Source organism: Pristis pectinata, chromosome 1 (assembly GCF_009764475.1).
Source record: "Pristis pectinata isolate sPriPec2 chromosome 1, sPriPec2.1.pri, whole genome shotgun sequence".
NCBI lineage: Eukaryota > Metazoa > Chordata > Chondrichthyes > Rhinopristiformes > Pristidae > Pristis > Pristis pectinata.
The window spans coordinates 69,389,413-69,413,803 of NC_067405.1; the positions used below are offsets into that span (position 1 = coordinate 69,389,413).

Here is a 24,391-nt window from a genome sequence, read left to right on the forward strand (position 1 = left end):
ATGATCAGCGGGGCACAGCTGAGCCCCTCACCCACCGCCATGGCGGGGCTGCTGCCGCCGCTCTCCTCCTGCCGGCTCTGGCTCGTCTGTCTGCTGGGCTTGGCGCAGCTCAGCCGTGCTCAACTAGCGGGGGATGGAGGAGCCTTCAACCCCGGACAGACCTCCCCCGGAGACGTGTCTGCAGCCCAGCAGCGCAGGTAATGGAGGGGAGGGGATGCTGGACCCCCAGACTCGGCTTCAGCTTCTTGTTGCTTTAATGGTGAAGCAGTGCGGGGCAACCCGAGGATGTTGTCTGGTCCCCCCGTAGTCCTTCTTTCTTGGCCTCTGACATTCGTCTCAATTCCCCTGGCTTTCTCTCCCCTGACAGTTCACTAACCTCCCCCTGCTCCCCAAGTCTTCCCCCCCCCCACCCCCCAGGTAAGTATTTCAACCCACAAGTGGCCCCCGCCATCCAAACTTGTCATTTTGTTGGCTTTTGTACTACGATCGGAGTCATAAGCAGTTTCTGGTAATCGTTGATTCGTTCTCCGCATATTCTCCTTCCAAACTAATTTTTTCTGTGTCCTGGAAAAATGATCAACTTTCAAACTGCCATCCGACCCTATATTTATCATGAAGGTTCTGCAGCGACAGATCTGCAAAGTCACTTCACTAGCATTCAACAAAATAGGACGAGTGGAGGATGAGTGTAAGTGTGGGGGCTTGATGGTCAGCACGGACTTGCTGGGCCAAAGGGTCTGTTCCTGTGCTGTATGACGATGAATACATTGAGCATAAGAAATGGAAGGACACGTAGACCATACTGCCCCTCAAATCTGTTGTACCGTTCAAAATTATTTTGCCTGATCTGATCTTGCCTAATTCCTATACCCATTGACATTCCATTCCATAATCCAAAGTACATCAACCTCAGTCTTAAAAGTGTTCAGTATTTTGCACAGTATCGATTGCACTTACACCGATCATAGCCAAATGCTTTGAGAGACTGATTTTGAAGCACATTAAACGTGCTATCCCTGCCACCGTGGACCAGCACCAGTTTGCCTACTGGGCAAATAGATCAACGGAGGATGCAATTTGTCTCGCCCTCCATACTGCTCTGGCGCACCTGGAAAGACCGGACACGTATGTCAGGATGCTCTTTTTGGACTTCAGTTCAGCCTTTAACACAGTTATTCCCAGCAGATTAGTGTCCAAACTCCACAGCCTGGGCCTGAATACAACAATCTGTAACTGGATTATGGACTTTCTGACCAATCGTCCGCAGACTGTCAGGTTAGGAGGGCACATATCTTCCACCCTCATCCTGAATACTGGTGTTCCTCAGGGGTGTGCTGAGTCCCTTCCTGTATGCCCTTTTTACTCATGACTGTTCATCCGTCCATGAAACAAACACCATCATAAAGTTTGCAGACAACACGACAGTCATTGGCCTGATCATGAACAATGATGAATTGGCTTACAGGGATGAGGTACAAAACCTGACAGCCTGCTGTTCCGCCAACAATCTCATTCTCAACACTCAAAAGACTAAAGAGATTGTGGTGGATCTCAGGAAGTCAAGGAAGATAGATCTTGGTCCAGTGTTCATTGGTGGCGAGGCTGTGGAGAGAGTCTCCAGTTTTAAATTCCTGGGGGCATACATCACTGAGGACTTTTCCTGGGCAATACACACCTCAGCTGTCATTAGGAAGGCACAGCAACGCCTCTATTTTTTGAGGAAATTGAGGAGAGCCAGACTGTCTCAGAACATTCTGGTGAACTTCTACCAGTGTGCGGTGGAGAGCATCCTGACATACAGCATTACTGCTTGGTATGCCAGCTGCACTAGGAAGGAGCAGAAGGCTCTGCAGAGGGTCATCAAGACGGCTCAAAACATTGGGACTCAGTTACCAACGATGGAGGACATCTATCAGGCTCGATGTCGGAGCAGGGCTTTAAACATCGTTCGAGAACCAACTCACCCTGCCCACTACCTTTTTAAACTACTCCCCTCTGGTAGGCGATACAGGACAATACATGCACACACTACAAGACTGAAACACAGCTTTTTTCCCAAAGCTGTTAAATTGTTGAACATGGACTGACACCTCCTATACATACATACATACACATACTATGTCTTCCCCCCTTTACCGGCTGGACTCATGGTTTTATTTAATATATTGATATTGATATGCTGCTGATTATCATTATTATTATTATCATCATGGTTCATTTGCACACTGCCTTTTTATATTTTTTATACGTTATATTTGTGTAAGTATGTTTGTTTTATTTTATAGTTATAATTGCTCTTATCAATTTACTGTTTTGGTTTTTATTAGGCAAGGGAGTGCCATTGTAATCTCATTGTGTTGTTGTTGCAACAGTACAATGACAAATAAATAAAGAAAAGAATAAAGCAACATTTCAAAGTTTCCTGACCCTCTGAGAAAAGAAACTCTGTGACATCTGTCTTAATTTAAATTGGCAATTTAAAGTGACAGACATTTGAATTACAAGAAAGTCAAGGGGCATGGGGATAGAGCAGGAAAGTGGTGTTGAGGCCAAGATTGGGTCAGCCATGATCCTATTAACTGGAGGAGCAGGCTCAAGGAGCCAATTGGCTTACCCCTGTTTCTGAAACTATACCCTTGAGTTTTAGATTCTCTCCTGAAGGAAGCAACCTGTCTACCCTGTTAAGTCCCCTCAATCTTGTTTGTTTCAATAAGATCACCTCTCATTTTTTCCAAACTCCAATGAATATCAATGCAAATAGCCTAGCCTTTTGTCATAAGCCAATCATCTCATCCCTGGAATCAACCTTGGAGAAAGTTCAGATAAGATTTACAAGACCATTATATCCCTTTTGAAACAAGGAGACCAAAACTGTACTTCAGATCAAATGTAGGAAGATGTTTCTAAATTCAGATCCAACCTCCTTTGATGTTCATGTCTTTAAGACCAACTGTCTCTCTTTCCCCTCCCCTCCCCACTGTTTCTCTCAGAATGGTCCCTATCTCTGCTATCTTGTGTCCAAGACGTGCAGATTGTATGTTTTGCAATAAATTTGTCAACCATCATTTGCCAGATTTGGATGGACCACACTGATCATCATTGTATTTTGTTCTCCGTTGCTAAAACTGACCATAATTTTAAGATTGTCCAGGAATATAAGCTTCTCTTCACCATAAGCAGTCTTAAACTACTACCCTGCCTCTTCCACCAAATGCAAGCAGCTCATGTTAATGAGGAAGGTTGAGCTCTGGCACTTTCTACCCATCTGCTGTTCCACCGACCAGACTTGCCCTAATGTTCCCCACTGCCTTGGTTCTGGAAATTTTCTCTAAGTTATATTGTTTCTCTTGCCTTGTTCTCAGTAATCTCATCTTGTCCACATCCATCTCCTGTTCCCTTCATCCTATTTTGACCTGACATTTGACCACCCAGATTCTTCCTAGCCATTCATTAGCTGCTTTTGCAACTCTCATACCTTTATGACCTTCAGACTTGGGTTTCCAAATCTCCTGACCAACCTTCCGTCTTCTACTACACAGAAATGTACTTCTCCAAACTTTGCTGCCTGTATCTTAACTCACTCCAGGTCTCTCTCACGGGTCACAGATTCTTGAATCACCCTGTAGTTGATTGTCCAATTATAATTCCAAGCATAAAAATTGATCTAGCTAAGACCAATGTTACACTGCTGGATGATGGATAAGATAGTGATAGTTGGGGATTGTTTTTTGTTTTTGGAGGAGTGGGGGTGAGGGTGGGGTGGTCCATGGAGATGCAGAAGCTATTTGCCACAGTCAATTTTGCAGATAAAGTCTTTTGATTTTGACAAAGACTTTTTCAATATTAGATCGAGGGATTAAGTCATGTGTGCTGATCCACCCTGGCTGCCTTTCTGTGAATCCTTCAGTTTTAACAACCTTTTCACATCTTTCCATGACCTCTCCTACCCTCAATCCTAATCTCTGCAGACACTTCTAACCCTTCCACCCCTCAATACCTCAGTAGTTTACTGTTTTGCAGCTCTTGCACAGATTTTGAGTTTTTGTTTGGTTCTTTTAAGAACCTTGGGATATTTAGTGGGTTTTGACAGCCTCCTTTTTCCTTGCAAGATTTTATGTTGTAATTTCAGACCATACCAGCTTCTGCTGTGATAATTTAGTAAGTGCCCAACCTGCCAGATTTATACTCCAAGTCATCTGGGACCTTCCCTCCTTAAGAACCACCAACCCCTCTCCCCAAAACCATCACTGAGACCAACAGCACATGTTAACCAATTGTAGTATTTGAAAGGGAAATAGTAAAAAGAAATGAAGCAAACTTGTATTTGTATAGCATCTTTCACAATCTTGGATGCCTCAGATAGTTTTGCAGTCAATGAAGAATTTATGAAGTTTAGTCACGGTTTGTGACAAAGGAAATGCAGCAACCAATTTGCCCACAAGGTCCCAAAAACTGCAATGTGATAGCAACCAGATTATCTGTTAGAGCAGTGAATATTATCCAGTACAGGAGAGCTCTCTTTCAAGGTAATGCCATTGGATTATTTTACATCCATGTGAGTGGCAGGTGGGACCGTGGTTAGCGTCCCAATGGCAAAGAAGTTGTCCAGTCAATTTCATTTGTCATTATCCTGACACCAAGTCTCAGGGGAGCAGTGGTATGTACAAAAGAATATGAAGTGCAGAATGTTATAGACAAGTTTTGTGTCCTTAGGTATTTGTTATATGATGTAAATCCACCTGAAGGATTTAATCTTCGACGAGATGTTTATCTACGCATGGCATCCTTGTTGAAGAGTCTGCTAAAGAGTGAAGCTTGGGTACTGGTCCTTCCTCCCTGGGGGCATCTCTACCATTGGCAAAGCAAAGGTCTTGAACAAGTTCGCATTCCATGGTCTGCATTCTTTGATGTGCCTAGCCTAAACAAGAACATCCCCATTATTGAATATGAGGAGTTCATTGCAGGTATCTATAATCTTAATGCATCCCAAGAAATTCTGGTTGTCTATTAGTTTTCAAATATAAATGAGGAACATAATTCCACTTTAATGAGAGCTTCCTAATCCTTTTGGGATTGTTTTATTCAATAATAACAGTCTAAATTGTAGCAAGAAATCAAAGCAGGAGACGGTCATTTTGTTACTCTCAAACCTCCTGAGATATTTTCTTGTTTCAATGGCGCGCACAGATTCAGATTTACTCACTTTAAAAGTTGGAATTCTCTTTAATAATCAATCTCCCTATTGCTCATAGAGTCAGGCGGACCATTTATACAGCAAATCTATGTTCTGCAAGGATATGCAGAAGGTTGGACAGAGGGCCACTGGGAAGAAAAGGTGGATGAGCGACTTTGCATCGAAGATCTTGCATATGTGAATGACAAACAAGGATTTTATAGGTATTTGATTGGCTTATTTGTAACATATTTAAACTTGTTGTGTTTCCATTTCTTTATTTAATATTGTAAACTTGGAGCCTTCCTGCTTTGCTTGGTAGGACTTGTAAAATCATGCAGCACAGGAGACCATTCACCAGATAGAGCCATAGAAACAGGCCCTTTGGCCCACCACATCTATGCCTATCTATACTAATCCCACCCACATTAATTCCATATCCCTCTAATCCTTGTTCCTTCAAGTACCTGTCCAGATGCCTCTTAAATATTGTTACTGTTCTTGCCTCCCCCATCTTCTCTGGCAGCTCATTCCAGATAACGATTACTCTTTGTGTGCAAAATTTACCCCTCAGATCTCCTTTAAATTTCCACCCTCTCATCTCTATCCTATGCCCTCTAGTTTGAGACGCCCCTAACATGGGAAACAGGCACTGGCTACCTACCCTATCTGTGCCCCATAATTTTATGTACAAAGTTAGATCTAGATCTTTGAAAGAGTTAGCCAGTTAGTTCTACCTTCATATTATTTCTCTGTAACTCTGTAATTTTTTCTTTGGGAATGTAACAAATTCCATTTTGAAATGTACAAAAGAGGTAAGTGAAAATGAAGAAGAGAATTGAAGTAGTTTGATTCCATTTGGCTAATCTTCTGCAGATTATGTTGGATCAGAACTATCTTTTTTGGCATTCATTTCTGGAATTATAGCATTTGGACAACTAGTGATACTTGCCTTTTTCTTTGTCATCATATTAAACACATTTAAAGATGAAAGGATTGGGTCACGTCTGTTCCAATAAAGGCCTTAAGAGGGGGGACTGTGAGCCTCAAGTATCGCCAGGATTACTGCCAACCTGGCCATTCCCTTTTCTCCCTCCTACCTCCTAGGAGAAGATACAAGAGCCTGAAGCCCTGGATGACCAGACTCAGGAACAGTTTCTTCCCCACTGCTCTCGGACATATGAACCAATCTCCTCTTTCACATCCTCTTCTCAGCAGTGATGCCACATTCTCAAACCCTTAATTCTACCTCTTCTGCTTCGGTCACTTTAGCATTTCTTTTTTCACTACTTCAGATTGCACTACCATACTTTGTACCATTCCATTGTTTTGCACTTCGTGTTAGTTATTGTTGTATTTATTATTACCATGTATACTGTTTACTCTGTGAGCTACATGCGAACAAGGAATTTCATTGCACCCTGGTGTATATGACAATAAACCAATATTATCTAATCAAGATTGCACCACCATTTGATAAGATCATAGCTAATCCTCTTCCTCAACTCCACTTTGCTGCCTGATTCCTGTATCACTTGATTTCTCCAGGAATCCAATAATATATCAGTCTCAGCCTTGAATATACTCAGTGACTGACCATCCACAATTTTCTGGTAGAAATTTCCCAAGTTTCACAACCTTAAGAAGAGTGAAGAAATTTTTCTTGACCTCAATCCTAAATGTTTGACTTCTTGTCCCTAAAAGCCATTGATTGCCAAATCCATTAGATAAGAAGCATTCTTAATTATTGTAATAATCAGTCATCAGCATAAAGTGTTCACTTTGCCTTTTCTCTACTCAGATGGTGCCTGATCTTGTGAGTATTTTAGCATTTTCTATTTATTTCAGATTAGCAGTACTCTGCCTTGTCTCACAATTAATCAGTAGGCTGGTTTTGCTAAGTCGATGGAGCTGATAGGCAGTAATTATTTGTCCCACTTTAGAAACTAGGTTCTTTTTTAATTTACTGCCCAAATAAATAAGGTTCTTATTCATTGAACTTCAGCTATCAAAGATTTATTAATTATATAGTACATGTAATAGTACATAAGTATATTTACAGTCAGACCAGAAGGTGGTTGAGGACCCAAATTTTATTTCAAAATCATCTTGTTCTTGTACATTTCTCTTACTGCCTCCATATGGCAGTCCACCAGTTCAACATCATATAGTTGTATAAAAAAATAAAAATACAACTCTATATAAGGAAAATTTAATTGATATTGCATATTAGTAATCTTAATTTTAACAAGTTATTCTTTTCCTGTGATTGGGTTAACCCTACTATTTTATATTTGATTTGATTGCGTCAGTCTCATTGCTTAGAATTGCTATTCTATCGTGAAATTTTTAATTGCTGTTGAGTCTTTACTCAATGATAGCTTGCACCAGCCGACCTAGGTGTTTCGTTTTTCTTGCTCTTTTCTGGGCTTGATGGAAAATTTATATACTGAATAGCAGTTTTGAGTTTCTTGGACTCTGGAAGCAGAAATCCATTAAACAGCATGTATTAAACCATGGTTATACTTGCTCTCTGCTCAGATTGCTTCTAAACAATATAATTTTTCACATTTGAGTACATCTCTCTTAGTCCAGTTAAAAGGCTGCAGCCTCCCTTACTAGAAACCTCTTCTAGCATTCCAATCCCCTTAGTGGAAGACCGAGCAATTACAGTTTTGTTCACAGACTTTTTTGGCACCATAAGGAAAAGGTTTGGACATTCCTGGTCTGCACAGATATTGCTCTCATTTTATACCATAATAATGCTAACTTCTAGCCTTTGCAAATTAAGCTGGGAAGATGGACAATTTAAAGTCCTAGTAAGCTATTGCACCCAATGCTTAAAACAATGGTCAATGAAGTCACATCAGTAGACTTCCATAAAAGACATGCCAAGGTGCACTGTTGGTTCTTGTTTTTTCACAACTTCAGTACATCTTTATAACTGAAGAAGTACTTTTGAAATGTAGCCTGTTGTAATGTAGGAATTGTGATAGCCCACTTTTAATGTAGGAAAACCCTACTAATACCAGTGTTATCGTGAGCAGATTTTCTGTTTAAGGCTTGAACCCATGACCTGCTGACTCAAGTGATTGTGACACACTGAGCGGAGTATGGTCGCTGCCCATCGTTAATAAATATTAGAGAATGTAACAAGAATGGGATCTTGAGTTTGTTTATCACTCCCAAAACTTTACTGCTATTATGCTAGCTAAGTTAACTTGGTATAGAACAGAGATGAAACTTGCTGTATTTTCTTCGATATAACAGTGGCTACAATTCTAAATATATCACCACCTACAAACTGCTTTGGGGTGCCTTAAAGAGTATTGCATAAATTCAAGCCATTCTTTTTTCCTTCTTGCCTGTAAGACATGCAATCGGTCACTAAGTAAACCTACACGGATAAAGAGATCAGCAGCTGTGGAAGGTGAGGAAGTTAGTGTGCTACTAACTGTGATGTACATTTCTTTTCTGTGACAGAGGTTGGTTTTGGGGTTACGAGGAGACAAGAGGCCTCAGTGTCGCCTGTGTGTCTGTGCAAGGTTCAGCCTCCATCATGGTGCCGGTTCTTCTGAAAAACACCACAGCACAGTGAGTGAGTGACCTGAACATAAGAACTGCAGGATATATCTTTACACTCGTACTGTGGTGATTTGCACAATGCAAGAAAATTGACAAATCGCCATAGAAACATCTGTGAGTAGGTTAAGCAAGTAATTTAATTACAAGACTTGTATGGATCTAACACATTTCGAGATGCAAGAGCACAAGTTAGAGTAGGGCACGTGGCCACGTGAGCTCACACTACTTTTTAATAAGGTCTTGGCTTATATTTTCTCTTGTACACTTTTCCACCTGATCCCTTTATTTTTCGATTCTCTTAGTATCAAACTGTAATTTGGATTTAACTCAACAACCCAGCTTGCACACAGAATATTCCAAAGATTCACAAACATCCGAGTAAAGAAATTTCTCCTAAGTTCTAAAAGGCTGACTGCAGTCCCCATTAACTCAAGACTGTCCAGCCAAACAAAATAGCCTTGCAGCTATCTCAAGATCTTGTGCAACACAAAGAGGTCACCTCCCATTCTTGTAAACTCCATTGAGTGTATGTACTTGATCCCTCTGCATGAGACAGGTAGCAAAGGCAGCCTTGAGGATGAGCTGTTTCCCAGAGCACTAGCTGTAGAACCAATCAGAGAAGAGGCTGTTTTAGATCTGATCATGTGCATTGAGACTAAATTAATTAACAGTCTTGTAATAAAGGATCCTCTGGGGAAGAGTGATCATAACATGATAGAATTTTATATTTTGTTTGACATCTAAAATAAAGAGATTTTTACAATCATGCGAGGGCAGATTAGGCTAAAGTGGACTGGGAAAACAGATAAAAAGGGAAGAAGGCAGATAAGCAATATTAGCCATTCGAGGATATTTCATGGTTCTCAGTGAAGCAATATGAGACAGGAAGATTCCATGAGAAAGATTAATTCACCTGTGTACAGCTAGGGATGGTATCAATTTGAAATCAAAGGCATAAAATGTCACAAAGACACTAGTAGCACCAGATGATCAGGGATATTTTAAGAAACTGGCAGAAGATGATTTAAAAATACAGAAGGAGAAATAGATTGAGTAAGCTAGTAAGAAAAATAAAAACAGGCTGTAAGAGCTTCTCTAAGTATATAAAATGAAGAAAGTAGCTAAGGTAACACTTGGAGGATGAGAGAGGGGAATTATAATGGGAATTAAGAAAATGACATCGATAAAATTTTATTTTCATTCTTTGGTAGTAGATACTCAAGGGTTCAAGTATATATTAGAAAATCTGAGGGCAAAACAGAGCGAGGAACTTAAAACAATTACCATCACTAGGGAAAAGATACTGGAACTAAAGGGTGAAAAGTTCCCTGAACCTGATGGCCTACATCCTAGTGTCTAAAAAGGATTGAATACATTGGTAGTGATCTTCCAGAATTCCCTTAATTCTGGTAAAGATTCTCGCAGATTAGAAAACTGCAAATTTAACTCCCCTTTTCAAAAAAGAAAGGAAACAGAAAGCAAGAAATCATAGGCCAGTTCGGCTGAATTCTGTTATTGGAAAAATACTGAGATCCATTATTGAGAAAGTAGGAGCAGGACATTCAGAAAATTGTAATACAAACAAGACAGTGTGGTTTTATGAAAGTCAAATCCTTTTCGACATGGATTAGAGTTCTTTGAGGATGTAATTTTAGAAACTAGCAAAGGATGACTTTAAAAAAAAGTATGCACAGTGAATAAAAAGGAACCAGTACTTGTAGGGTGTTTGGATTTCTGGAAGTAAATTGATAATGTACTACATAAGTTACTGAACAAGTTAAGAACTTGTAGCATTGGTGGTAATGGTATGGACAGAGGATTTGCTAATCAACAGAAAATGAGATAAATAGAGTTATAAATAGTGAGAAGTCACAGGAATCGATGCTGGAGACTGAACTGTTTATAATCTCTATGGAAGATTCGTATACCAGCTCAAGTGTACAGTAGCCAACTTTGCTGATGATGCCAAGATAGGTGGGCAAGCAAGTTGTGAGAAAGACGCAGTTTGCCAAAAGATACTGATGGGTTAAGCAAGTGGGAAAAAGCTTGATGTTAAGGTTAAGTGGGGAAATATGAGTTTATCCACTTTGATAGTAAGAATAGAATATTATATAATAAAGATCAAAAAGACTGCAGGCACTGGAAATCTGAAATAAAAACAGAGTGAAGGAAAAATTTAACAGGTCAGGCAGCATCTGTGGGGGAAAAACACGTAATGATCGATGTCTAAAACTCTTCATCAGACAACATTATTTAAATGCAGGGGGACTAAAGAATGCTGCTGTACAGAGTGATCCTCTTACATGAAACAGAACAGTAGCTTGCAGGTACAAGGAATTATGAAGGCATATGAAATGTTGGTCTTTATTGGAAAAGGGATGGAGTATAAAAGTAGGGAAGTGTTGCCACAACTGTGCAGAGTATTGGTAACCACAGCTGGAGTGCTTCTGATAGGTTTGGTCTCCTTAATTAAGGAGGGATATATTACCATTGCAGAAAGTTTAAAGTGGTTGATTCTTGGTTGATTCCTTGGACAAAGGCGTTGTGAGGAAATGCCTTGTATTTTCTTACGACATTGAAGGAGGCCATTGGGCTCATCAATTCTTTGCCGGCTCCTGGATCAATTCCAGCAATCCCATTCCCCCACTTATTTACATAATACTTGCACTCTCCCACATGCAGATATTGAGCATATTGCACCTGTCCCATTGGTGTTTAAAAGAAATGTGATTTTACTGAAACAGAGGCAAAGTAAAGAGTTGTCCGTTTAAGGTGGGGTTGAAGAGGAATTTCTCTCAGAAAGTTGTGAATCTTTGGAGTTCACCACCATTCAACTGTGAGTCATTGAATATAATCATGGTCAAGATAGGTTTTGGGTTGAGAAGGGAGAGTTGGAGGAAAGTGAAGCTGAGAGCAAGATCAGATCAGCTGTGATGTCATTCAGTGCCACAAGTATCCACATGGCTTTTTCCTGCGCTTGTGTTTATACAGGAGCCTTCACTCTGGCTATCAAGATGAGCATATCCTTCTTTAGGTACAGAAACTATACGGGCTGTGCTTCAGCTCTGGATGCATGAAAAGTTCCAGCAAAACTTCTTAACTCTCATACTCCATTCTCCTTGCAGTAAAGGCCAAAGTACCATTTGTCACCTTAAATACTTGCTATTCATGCACATTAGTCTTCTCTGGCATTTATTAGAAAAACTAGTTTTTATTAGAAAAACTTTTATTTTTATTAATCTCACTAAAATGAAAATTGTCAGGTTGGCAGATGTTATACCCCATCTGGCACTTTTCTGCTAACTCCTTTAAACTATCCATGTCTCTTTGCCGATTCTTTGTGCTCTCTTCAGAGCTTGCATTCGTGCTTGTATCAGGAAACTTGGATGCAGTACACAGTCTCTTCATCTAACTCATTAATATAGGTCGCAAATACATGCGGCCTTGCATTTAATTGTTGTAACACCCCAACAATAACAGCTTGCCCACCTCCAAATGACCTTAGTTATTCACAGTGTTTTCTGTCATTTAATCAAGCCTATATCCATGTAAATATATTATCCCAGTCCCATGAGCCCTTATTGTATGTAGTCACCTTGCCTGTGAAACTTTATAAAATGCCTTATTTTGTTAAAGCTCACAAAATTATTTTTTGTGCAATGTCAACACTGGCATAGATTCGATGTAATCCACCAATCCTATGGAGCACTGTTCTGCTACATCCTTCTTCCATCTTTGTGTAGCCTTTGACATGGTTGACCACACTGTCCTCATCCAATAAATCTCTTCCATTGTCCATCTGGTTAGGACTGCTGATCCGGTCATCTTATGCAATGTCTTCATTTTCTCATTTTCTCATTTCCATTATTTCTGGTCATCCCAAAGGATCTGTGCTTAACTCCCCACTTCTTCTCAGTTAAATGCTGGCCTTTGGTGATGTCTTCAGAAAACAATCTCAGGTAGTTTGTGTATTTCATTAGTTCCCGGTTGTATCTCAACACTACCCCTCCTTTGCTTCATGTCAATGCTTACTTGGCATTTAGTATTGGCTGAGTGCAAACTTCCTCCATGTAAAATGAGGACAAAGGTCCCAAGTTATTTTTCTGAGGTATTGCAGGAATAGAACATTGCTAAATTATTTTAACATCACTGTTGTAGAGCCACACGAAATATCTCTAAACCAACAGCAGCCATGTCATGTTTGACGGCTGTACTTCTTTGCCCTTCATGTATCTTTGTCCCTTGTGGTGTCTTCCCAGTTGCTGAATCTGCAACAAGGAGCTTAATTTACTCTTTCCATTGCAACGATTTTCACCAATATTTAATTCCCTGGAAAGCAATCCCCCTATAAGAAAGCCTTTTGAAAACCTGATCTGTGCTACAGCACAGTATATAGTTTGTCATGTGAGAGAATTGTCCTGCTTTTGGTTTCAAAACTCAATCTATTGCATTTTAAAAGCATTTTCTCCTATTTTATTAATATTACTCTAGTAACTGTTATTCTGAAAACCCTATGGTTATTTTCAGTGTGTTATTTTGCACACTTTCTTTATCACTGTGTTCAAATCACTTCTCTTCATGCATTCTCTGACTGGTTCAATCTTGCTCCAGCCCTCAAAATTAGACCCTTTGGCCTCTTTCAACAATTCATTCTACAGTCTGTATCACCTAATTACCATTTTCCTGGTTTAACTGTTCTATTTTACTCTCGTACGCCAGAACTCAGAGCCAACTCGAGTTTCTCAAAGAGAGAGACGAGGAAGGGGTTTCTGCCACCGATCTCCTCCAGACAGTGAATTTCCAATCTCAAATCATTGCCGGCAAAGGGAGGAGCATGAGATAAGTCGCTTGTAGGCTCTAAAAGTCATTAGTGTCTCTCTCACCTGAATCATAAAGTCACATTCATCACCCTAAATATTCATTCCCATAACCAGAATACACTGTGCCAGAAGTGTGCACCATCTAAAAAGGCATTTCAGTTACTCACCTCGGTTACTAGGCACCTTCTTAACCTGTGGCTTCTACCATCAAGAAGTTCAATAGGAATAGGCATGTCAGGACATCACCAACTGCAATTTCTGCACCGTCACTCTGCATCCTGACTTGAAAATATATTGCCAGTTTTCAATGCCTTCCTAACTCCCAGAGTGGTATATTTTTACCAGAAAGACTCCAGCACCTCAAGAAAGCGGTTCATCACCACTTTCTCAAGGACATTTAACGATGGGCAATAAATTCTGGCCTTGCCAGCAAAATGTATATTCCATAAAATGAAATATGTAAGAAAATTTCAAGGTCTACTATGTGGATATGACTCTTAAACCTAACCTGACACTCTAGTGTTGTACTGTAGGAGCACTGGAATGTGGGAAACGTTGTCCTCCACTGAAATGTTAAACACAGGCTTGTTCCTCTTTCTTCATTGGAACTTCAAAACCTTTTGGCATTACTCAAAGATGCTCCCATGTTGTTGTCTTATGTTTTGTCTAACATTTGTCCCTTGACAACATCTCTAACAACAATTGATCTGGTCATTTATTTCATTGCTGTTTGTGGGATCTTGCTGTGTACATAGTGATGGCTACAATTTTTACATTGCCACATTAATCATAATTTAGATGAATTTAATTGGCTGCAAACATGTTGGGATGTTCTGAGGTTGTGAAAGGTGCTGTCTGAATTCTGGTCATTTTTAATGTTCTTTAAATATATTATTTGTGACCTCTGATAAATTTGGGGCATGATGACTTAGAAGTGGGGCCATCTAAGTACAATGTTGACAACAAACAATATGCTGGAGGAACTCAGTGGGTCAAGCAGCATCTGGGGGGGTGGGGTGGAGGGGGAGTTCCTTTCTGAGTTCCTCTATTCCTCCAGCATTTTGTTTGTTATTCTGGATTCCAGCATCTGCAGTCTCTTGCGTCAATGTTAGATTTTTTGTGGTGCAACTGAAGAAGTTTCTGATTGTGTCCTAGGTCTGTAATGTTAGACAGAGCAGAGAACCTACTTCATGACCATTACGCAGGGAGAAGTTACTGGGATGTGAGTACTATATTAACATAGAACAGTACAGCACTGGACTGGCCATTCAGCCCACAATGTTGTGCCAATCTTGATGCCAATTTATATTAAATGTCCTCCTCCTGTATATCATCCTTATCTCTCCATTCCCCTCATATTCATGTGTCTATCTAAAAGCCTCTTGAGCTCCACCAAACTGCCTGCTTCCACTACTACCCCTGGTAACCTATTCCAGGCACCTACCACTCTCTGTGTAACAGAAAAAAGTCTTTAAACTTAAACAACCTTCCCCCACCCCCCCCCCCCCAACCTTAAAGCATGTGCTCTGGTATTTGACATTTCTACCCTGGGGAAAAAGTTCTGACTGTCTACCCTATCTGTGCCTCTCATAATTTTAAAAACCTCTACAAGGTCTCCCCTCAGCCTCTGACACTCTAGGGAGATCAACCCAAGTTTGTCAAATCTTTCCTTGTACCTCATACCCTCTAATCCAGGCAGCATCCTAGTAAACCTCTTCTGCACCCTCTTCATAGTCTCCACATCTTTCCTATAATGGGGCGACCAGAACTGCACACAATACTCCAAGTGTGGTCAGACTAAAGTTTTATATAGCTGCAGCATGACTTTCTTACTCTTGTACTCAACACCCCAACCAATGAAAGCAAGCATGCCATACACCTTCTTTACCACCTTATCCACTTGTGTAGCTACTTTCAGTGGACTATGGACCTAGACCCCAAGATCCCTCTGTACCTCAATGCTATTAAGAGGTCTACCATTAACTGTATACTTTCTCCCTTCATTTGACCTCCCAAAATGCAACACCTCACACTTGCCCGGATTAAATTCCATCTGCCACTTCTCTGTCCATATCACAAACAACAGAGGTCCCATCACCGATCCTTGTGGAACACCACGGTCATGGACCTCCAGCCAGAATAACAGCTTCCCACCCCTACTCCCTGTCTTCTGTGGGCAAACCAGTTCTGAATCCAAACTTGTAATTCACCCTGAATCCCATACATCTTTATCTTCTGAATCAACCTACCATGAGGGACCTTGTCAGATGCCTTAGTAAAGTCCATGTAGCTAACATCCACTGCCTTACCCTCATCAAGCTCCTTTGTCATGTCCTCAAAAAACTCAATCAATCAAGTCTGTAAGGCATGACCTGCCCCGCACAAAGCCATGCTGACTGTCTCTAAGCAGACCATCCTTTCCAAATACGCATAAATCCTATCCCCCAGTATCCTCTGCAATAGCTTCCCTACCACTGACGTGAGGCTCACTGGCCTATGGTTACCTAGATTATCTCTATTTCCCTTCTTGAACAAAGCCACAACATTTGCTACTCTCCAGTCCTCTGGGACCTCGCCTGTTGCTAGTGAGGACACAAAGATCTTTGTCAAAGTTCCAGCAATCTCCTCACTTGCTTCTTTCAATATTCTGGGATGTATGCCATGAGGCCCTGGGGATTTATCCACCTTAATGATTTTCAGAAGTCTCAGCACTTCCTCCTCCTTAATCTCAAAATGTCCCAACACATTAGCATGCCCCACTCTGCCTTCACTATCCTCCAAATCCTTCTCCTTGGTAAATACCGATGCAAAGTACTCATTTATCCACATGCTCTGACTCCAAGCACAAATTCCTTCCTTTATCCTTGAGTGGACCTACCCTCTCCTTAGTTATCCTATTTTTCTTAACATAAGTAAAAAATGCCTTGGGATTCTCCTTGATCCTGCTCGCCAAGGACGTTTCATGGCCTCTTTTGGCCTTCCTAATCACCTGCTTGAGTACTTTCCTGCTACCTTTATATTCTATAAGGCTCCAGTCTGATTTTTAGCTTCCTAAACTTTATGCATGCTTTCTTTTTCTTCCTGACTAAATTAAGGACTTCCTGGATCATCCAAGGTTCCCTTACCTTACCATCCTTGTCCTTACTGGAACATGCCGATCCTGAACTCTAATCAGCTAGTCTTTAAACAACTCCCACGTCTCATCCTGTTGTAATTTGCTATCCCCCAATTTAGTACCTTCTCACAAGATCCAGTTTTATCCTTGCTCATAACTATCTTAAAACATAATGAGTTGTGGTCACTATTCCCAAAATGTTCACCCACTATCTGGTCTCTCACCTGGCCTGGCTCATTTCCCAAAACCAGGTCCAGTATGTTTCTCCTCCAGTTGGACTCTCCACATATTGTTTCAAGAACCCCTCTTCGATTCACTGAAGAAATCCTGCCCCATCTAAGCCTCTTGTATTAAGGAAGTTCCAATCAATACCAGGGAAGTTAAAGTCCCCCACTATGACAACCCTGTTGTTTCTGCAACTTTCCATAATCTGTTCCTCCACCTCTCGGTGGCTATTGGGGTGCCTGTAGTATAATCCCATCAGTGTTAATTGCATCTTCCAGTCCTGTCCCTCCCACATCCAGGTCTCTGTAATGGCAACAACATCGTAATTCCATGTACTGATCCAGGCTCTAAGTTCATCCTCCTTCCCCATAATACTCCTCGCGTTGAAGTAAACACACTTCAGCCCATCAGTCCCACCGTGTTTATTGGCCTGTCTCTTACTGTCCTTCCTTTCAGTCTTACTTGTCACCCCATCTTTCTTGCCCTCAATCCTACCACCTGCTGATGTGGTTCCCATCCCATGTTTAAACTTGTATTATTTATATTATAACTTGTATTACTTGTATTGTTGATAAGCATGTTTAAACCTTGTATTATGCAGTTTAGTAATTGTCCAATGAGAACACCTCCATCATCTGAAACTCCTAAATCATAGGAAAATGGTATGATACTACTGTATGATCATTAACAATTTCTGCACTCTCGATTCCTTCATTCCCCAATGATAGCAGTGTCATCAGCCACTTTGGTTAATGATTAAATCTGCTCCCTAAGCCTCTCCTGGTTTTTCTCCTTCAACACATTTTTTTAACATAGGCTCCTTTCACCTCTCCTAATATGTGGGTCAGCCTAAAACTTTGGAAAGGATGCTCATGTGAAGTGTCATGGTATCTTTTACTACATTAAAGATGGTGTGTACACATATGTTGCTAATGTTTCAAAATGATTCTTTGTGGCCTGTGATCCATAACACTTACCCTACCAGCTCCTGCTCCACCTCAAATCTCTTAAATGTTTTGTTCCAGTCGGTCTCCACAAGTTTCTTGCCATCAGAAATCCATAAGTAATGTTTTTTTTGTGTATCTTTTTGTTCTAATGTTTGTTAAGAAAATTCATCTTGTGTTTGGCTGAGTATCCAAAATGTTGCTCTGATCTCTCCCAACCTTGCTCCCATTATCAGATGCTCCTTATGGAACCTGCAATGCACAAATTGGCTGCCAGGTTTCTTATATTTACAACTGTGACAATTCCTTAGAAGCAAGTTATTGGCTGAGATATAGTTTGGGCCATTCTAAGATTGTGAAAGGAGTTTCACGGATCTAAGTTACATTTTCCTGCCATTCCCAGGCTCGGAGAAGCATGGTGTTTGCCAAACATCTACGTGTGGCTGGGGATGAATTCAGGGCAAAATACCTAAACTCTACAGATGAATTGGACAACACTATTTATAATGAGGATTGGACTAAGATGAAGGTAAATTGTGACCAGCTACAGAGTGAGGTATGTGAATGTGGAATGAGATTTGCAATGATGATTGCACAGTCCTTTTATCTCTGGCATCATGGATGTCAGTCTTCAGAAAATGTCAGCTTTAAAGAGGAGCAGAGATGCCTAAAAAAAACACTATTTCATTTCTGCTTTGTGGGTCTTTGCTGTATTTCTGTCTTTGCTGTATTTCTTGCATTATATCTTTGCCCATAGTTCAATGGTTCCTCATTACCTGTTGTTTTTTTTTCATTTGCTGAGGCGGTGAAAGTCATTATGTAATGCAAGCCTTTTCTTTTCGAAGCAGTGTGTTGATGAACCAGAGAACACTGCTTTGCAGTACAAGTGGAGACACAAGGGACTGCAGATGCTGGAATCTGGAGCAACACACACAAAGCCTAAGGAACTTAGTGGGTCAGACAGCATCTATGGAGGGAAATTCACAGTCGGTATTTCTGGTCGAGACCCTTCATCTGGACTGAAAGATAAAGTGGAGATGGCCAGTATAAAAAGGTGGAGGGAAGAGGTGGGACAAGAGCTGGCGGGCAGTAGGTGGATCGGGGGGGGGGTGGGGGTGGGAAATTATAGGCAGATGGGGGAGGGGAGGATGGGAATAGCGGCAGAAGCTGGGAGGTGATAGGTGGAAGTGACAAAGGGCTGAAGATGATGGAGTCTGATAGGAGACAAAGGTGGAACATGGAATAAAGGGAGGGAGGTGGGGAGGGCAAGTGGGGACCCCCACATCTCCCCCACTGCTCCCATCTGCCCTCCCCACCTCCCCCCCCCCTTAGATGCTGCCTGACCTGCTGAGTTACTCCAGCTTTCTGAGTGTTGTTTACAGTCCAAATATCCGCTGTCTTGTACTTTAATGAATGTTGGGGTATATCTTGCCATATTTGATCTGAAGCTTTTTAATCCCTCTGCTACAGGTGAAGTTGGGCACTGCCAAAGGAGGTCCGTACTTGGGTGTGCATCTGAGGAGGAAGGACTTTATCTGGGGCCACAGAAAGGATGTCCCAAGCATCAAAGGAACAGCCAAGAAGATTCACAACCTAATGAAAGAGCTGAAATTGGACAAAGTGTTTGTGGCCACAGACGCTGCTGAGGACGGTAATAATCCCGGCATGGTCCAGTCTGGTCAGGTCCGCAATGGTCAGAAATTCCCTGCTCAAAGACCTCTATCTATTCCTCCAGATGCATACAGGAGCACCAATCGTGGCTTTGCCAGACTTTCAGTACAGGTCCTGCCCAGGTTATGAACGCCCGACTTATGTACAGCCCAAACATACGAACAAATGTTTGGGATACCAGCGGGATGGATTTGCCATCTGCTGCGGGCATCTTGTGGCAAGTTCTGCCGTGTGGGTACTTGGTTCGTGGCAATATCTGAATAGTTGAGTTAAACGCCCCAGTTTAGCTACACGCTGTCCTTGGTTGGCCAATGTTTTTATTTAAATGCATTGCTGGGCGGCCACATTTCTGACTTTTGAACTGTTTGGGTTACGAACAGTTTTCAGGAACAGAACCCTGTTGTAACCTGGGGATGACCTGTAGATTGTAATGGATCTGCACCTTAACTTCTAACTGTCTTGTTTCCATAACCTGTGGATGGTTTTCTGTTGCATCATTGTACTGTCTCAGTTCTAAAATGTTCATGTGATCTACCATAGTGCTCCCTACCATGACCCGTAGATGATGTAACTTTTAGTTTGATATTATGTCTCTTGTTGTGGATTCCTCATTTAGAGCTCCTCTATCAAATCCTCTAATAGTAAGCACCTCAACTAGATTTATTTGTAAGAAAGAGAAATACAAATCTACTTTATAAAAGCTTATGGAGTCGCACAGCCCCGTCCATGCTGACTGACTGTCAAGTACCCGTCCCATTTCCTAGCCTTCAATGCCACAGTGATTCAGGTTCTTGTCCAGATACGTTTTAAATGTTGTGAGAGTATCTGCCTCCACCAGTTCCCCTCTAAATCTATTGCACTTTATCCTAAACATATACTCTCTCGTCTTAGACACCTCTGCAAAGGGAGACGTTTCTTACTAGCAATACCATAATTTTGTCCAGCTCTATCATTGATCCTTGTAACAGTTTGTTGAATGTGCACTACACCACCTATCACACAAGGCAAGTACATCTTTCCTGAGGTGCAGTACCCAAAATACTCCATTTATTTGCTTATAGCACAACATTGTATTCCAGTCACCTGGGGAGAGGGACAAAGATTCCATCAGTCGAGGTAATTATTGTGTAGATATACACTGGCCCTTAGGAGCTTCTGTACCTGGACCCATACATTATATGTAGGCTGATGTTCTTCATCATTGCTCTGAAATAGCCAGAGACAGGGATAAGGTCAGTGCCAAGTCTAGTTGCTGATGATCAAAGGGAGGGTTTGCTGGAAACTGGACCTCCATTAGGTCAAGGTTTAATACAGTGGACCAGTCCACATTTGATGTAATCTGTCTTTCACGAAAAATCCATTTTGCATCCATTCAATTGGATGAAACAATTCAGCAAAATAATGGCGTAGAGGAGAGGGAAGACAAATAAGAATAAACAGACAAACTACTTCATGAGGGTGACCAGCTAAAAGTACATTTATTGAGGTATTTGCTAAGCAAAAGTGAAGCCAGTTTGAGATGTCAGGAATTCATTTTGTCCCATTGGAACAGGGGGAGTAAACAGCAGACAGATTCTTTCTTTTTTTCCAGAGAGGTGCCTTAACCAAGTTTGTTTCTTTGTATTTTTTAAGACTTGAAGGAGCTGAAAAGCCTTCTCCCAAAGATGATTCGATTTGAACCAACCCAAGCAGAGCTGCAATTATACAAAGATGGAGGAGTCGCCATCATTGACCAGTGGATCTGCGCTCATGCCAGGTAGAAGCAGGGGATGACCAGAGTTAACAAGAACAGAAATGCTGGAAGAACTCAGCTAGTCAAGCAGCATCTATGGAAAGAGAAACCAGTGATTGTTTCAGGTCCAGGACTGGACAAGAGTGGAAGGGTGTCAGTTTGCAAAACATAGCTGAGGGGAAGATGGGAAGAGAGAGGACTAAGACAAAAGCCTACCTGGAGATAAGTCAAGACAGATCAGGTAATAATAAGGTGCATGAGTACTGATCATTAGTGAGGCATTTCAAAGAAGCAGAGTGAGAAAGGGACATCAGCATGATAATGGGAAATGAGAGAGCAGTTTACCTGAGGTTGGAAAATTCAGTGTTCATTCCAGAAGGTTGCAAAGTGCCTAGACGGAAGGTACAGTGTTGTTCGTTCAGTTTGGGCTTCACGATGGCAGTGGAGGAGACCACAGCCATCCAGGTGAGAATAGGAGTGGGACTGAAAATTAAAATGACATGCAGCAGGAAGTTCAGGATCAGTCCTGTGCACTAGGTGTAGGTGCTCCACAAAGGAATCTCCCAATCGGTGTTTGGTAGAAGAGGTCACATCATGATCACCAAATGTAGTGCACTAAATTGGAAGTAGTACAAGTGAATCACTGCTTCACCTGAAATGATTGTTTTGGACCCTGGATGGTGGGAAGGGAAGAGGTGAATGGACAGGTGTTGCATCTCCACAGGATGGGGAATGGTAATGGAAGAGTGGACCATTAATGCAGAAAAGGGAGGAAAGGGGAAGAAGTGATTGGTGGAAAGGGAGGTGACTACCAGGACTGATCCAAGGGAGAGAGGAGACATGCATCCATTGTGGCAGCGGGGAAGCCACGTTTTGGCAAGGACAGTTGAGAGGCCACAGAGCAGAAGACCTCACCATTGGAATAAATGCAACAGAGATGAAGAAACTGCAAAAAAGGAAAGGTGTCCTTATAGGAGATGGGATTAGATGGTGTATTGTCAAGGTAGGTGAGGGAGTCTGCAGGCTCACAAAAGATATCAGTGGCTAGTCTATCCCCTGAGATGGACCATTGAAATGTGAGAGCAGGGTGGAATTTGTTTTCCTTTACTGTTGACTAGAGTTAACAAAGGCTCAAGGGGTTGGCTACCAAAATGGACTCGCCTAGATATCATGTACACCATATCTGCTCAACCATCAAGGAGGCTGTGAGGTACAAGTAGCAAAGACTTAATTGCCATCCTTCACTTGCTTTTCACATCCAATAAAGTATCTTTCATTGGAAATTGTAGTTTTAAATGTTTGCCTCATCTTAACTCACCTCAACACCACCTGATTTGGTTTGATGCTTTTCTTACAGATTTTTCATTGGAACTTCAGTGTCAACCTTTTCCTTCCGTATCCACGAGGAGCGCGAGATTCTGGGCTTTGAACCAAAAACTACTTACAACAGGCTGTGCGGTGACCAAGAAAAGGAATGTGAGCAGCCAACACATTGGAAGATCGTCTACTGAACGGGATAGTGTTGTAATGCCACTCAATTACCTCAACTGATCTAAGTTATCCAGTTAGTTGTAAGAGAGTCAAACACATCGTTTACAAGAAGCCTTTCACATCATTTTCATGCAGCATTCTGGTATTGTTGAACCAATTCTGCTAATGGCATCGTTCCCCTTGGTGATCCACTGAGTAACCAGCAGGGTTCTCCTGCCAAGCAGTTCAGGGTAATTCTACACAGATATAGAGGCAGCGCCTTCTCTCTTGGGATCCTGCTGTAAGATTGTGTAAAAGAGTGATTATTTTCAATAGAACATTAATTACTGCCAGCTTATACTTTACCTGTAAGAAAATACCTTCTCTTCCAATTCATTATCATTCCACCTCAGTAGGATTAAGATGTTAAAAAAAATCTTCAGCACGCTTTACATAATTAAAGTACACAAATAGTCTAAAGATACGAAGGAGATATTTTACAAATGTCAGCCTAGCTCCATAGTATTTGGATCCATGATAGTAACAACTAACGTAATTTAGTTGGAAACAGATTGAGTAATGAAACCCAAACCTCAAGTGCCCGCTCTGATTTTATCAGAACCTACCGCTCTCTTATGCTTAATTATTTAAACACTAATCAGGAAACAGCAACATGTAAGCATTTGATTAATCAGTCAATGTTGTCCCAAGGAAGAAACAGTTCTCATTGTTCAAGTTTGAGTGCATCACAGTTGCTGGAAAACTATTTCCTCATGAATTCCTCTCCAGCACATTCCAAAATCAGTTTCATGCTCATACTGTTCTTTTATTTACCTCAAAAATTGAATTCAGCACATTAACAACCTATGGAGACAGAGGATGAAGCAGTTAGCTGTTTCAGAGTGGAGCTTAGCTCGTGCCTTGCTGACAGAGGAAGGGTGCCTTGTAACAGTTGAACTAAAGATATGCAGACACCAGAAAGAGTTGCAATTCAGGTCTGCCAAAATCTAAACTGGAGAACCTGGCCTGTAAAATTGTCAAACATTAAGTATTTTATACTTTCATTCTATAAATCAGGATATTGTACCATTTTATATTGTAGAATATAAAATTTGCAGTCCTTGATTAGAGTTTTATTTTAGATGCATTGCACACATTTGTATTGGACCACCTTTAGATATTTGTGGCCAACCTTGAGATAGCTGAGGTTGCAATACATTTAAGGGTAAACATGATGTGGAGAAGTTTCTTTGTAAATATAAACACTATTGAAATGTGTAGTTTCGAGTGTATCTGGATAATTGGATCTCCCCTTTGAAATACCAGTATTCACTTTTCACCAGGCTGCTTTAAAATGCTGTAACAGATCAAACACTTACTTAAATGTATTTTAGATGACCTGTTCACCTCTTTTATTTTCTTCTAAGACATCTATACCTTCTGTTTCCATCCTTGCTTGGTTACCACAGCTAGTCACAATTTTACATTTGACTCCTCAGTGTTCACATCAAGCATTAAAACTGTTCGAATCCACAAGAAGCTTGAAGCTTGAGTAGTTCCCAGACAGAATGTCATGACTCTTGATGCAGTATAGATCACTAACTATTTATAAATGCAGTTTGTATACTATTTTTGAAATAAAAAGCTCCACAATCT

The 24,391-nt window shown here is 41.1% G+C and overlaps 1 protein-coding gene across 1 annotated transcript; it reads left to right on the forward strand.

Annotated features, from left to right (window-relative positions):
• pofut2 (protein O-fucosyltransferase 2) lies at window positions 1-24,391 on the forward strand. Its single transcript, XM_052013736.1, has 9 exons — window positions 1-197; window positions 4,714-4,964; window positions 5,253-5,397; window positions 8,657-8,767; window positions 14,734-14,800; window positions 18,266-18,391; window positions 19,333-19,513; window positions 21,166-21,289; window positions 22,623-24,391. The coding sequence occupies exons 1-9, from the start codon at window positions 1-3 to the stop codon at window positions 22,774-22,776; spliced, it is 1,356 nt and encodes a 451-aa protein (XP_051869696.1). The 3' UTR covers window positions 22,777-24,391.

What these genes read in the sequence shown, in the direction of transcription:
- pofut2 (XM_052013736.1), top strand. Translation starts at nt 1, where the DNA reads ATGATCAGCGGGGCACAGCTGAGCCCCTCACCCACCGCCATGGCGGGG. An exon ending in ATATGAGGAGTTCATTGCAG is followed by an intron (nt 4,965 to 5,252) that starts GTATCTATAATC and finishes TATTGCTCATAG; the next exon opens with AGTCAGGCGGACCATTTATA. An exon ending in CAGGGAGAAGTTACTGGGAT is followed by an intron (nt 14,801 to 18,265) that starts GTGAGTACTATA and finishes TGCCATTCCCAG; the next exon opens with GCTCGGAGAAGCATGGTGTT.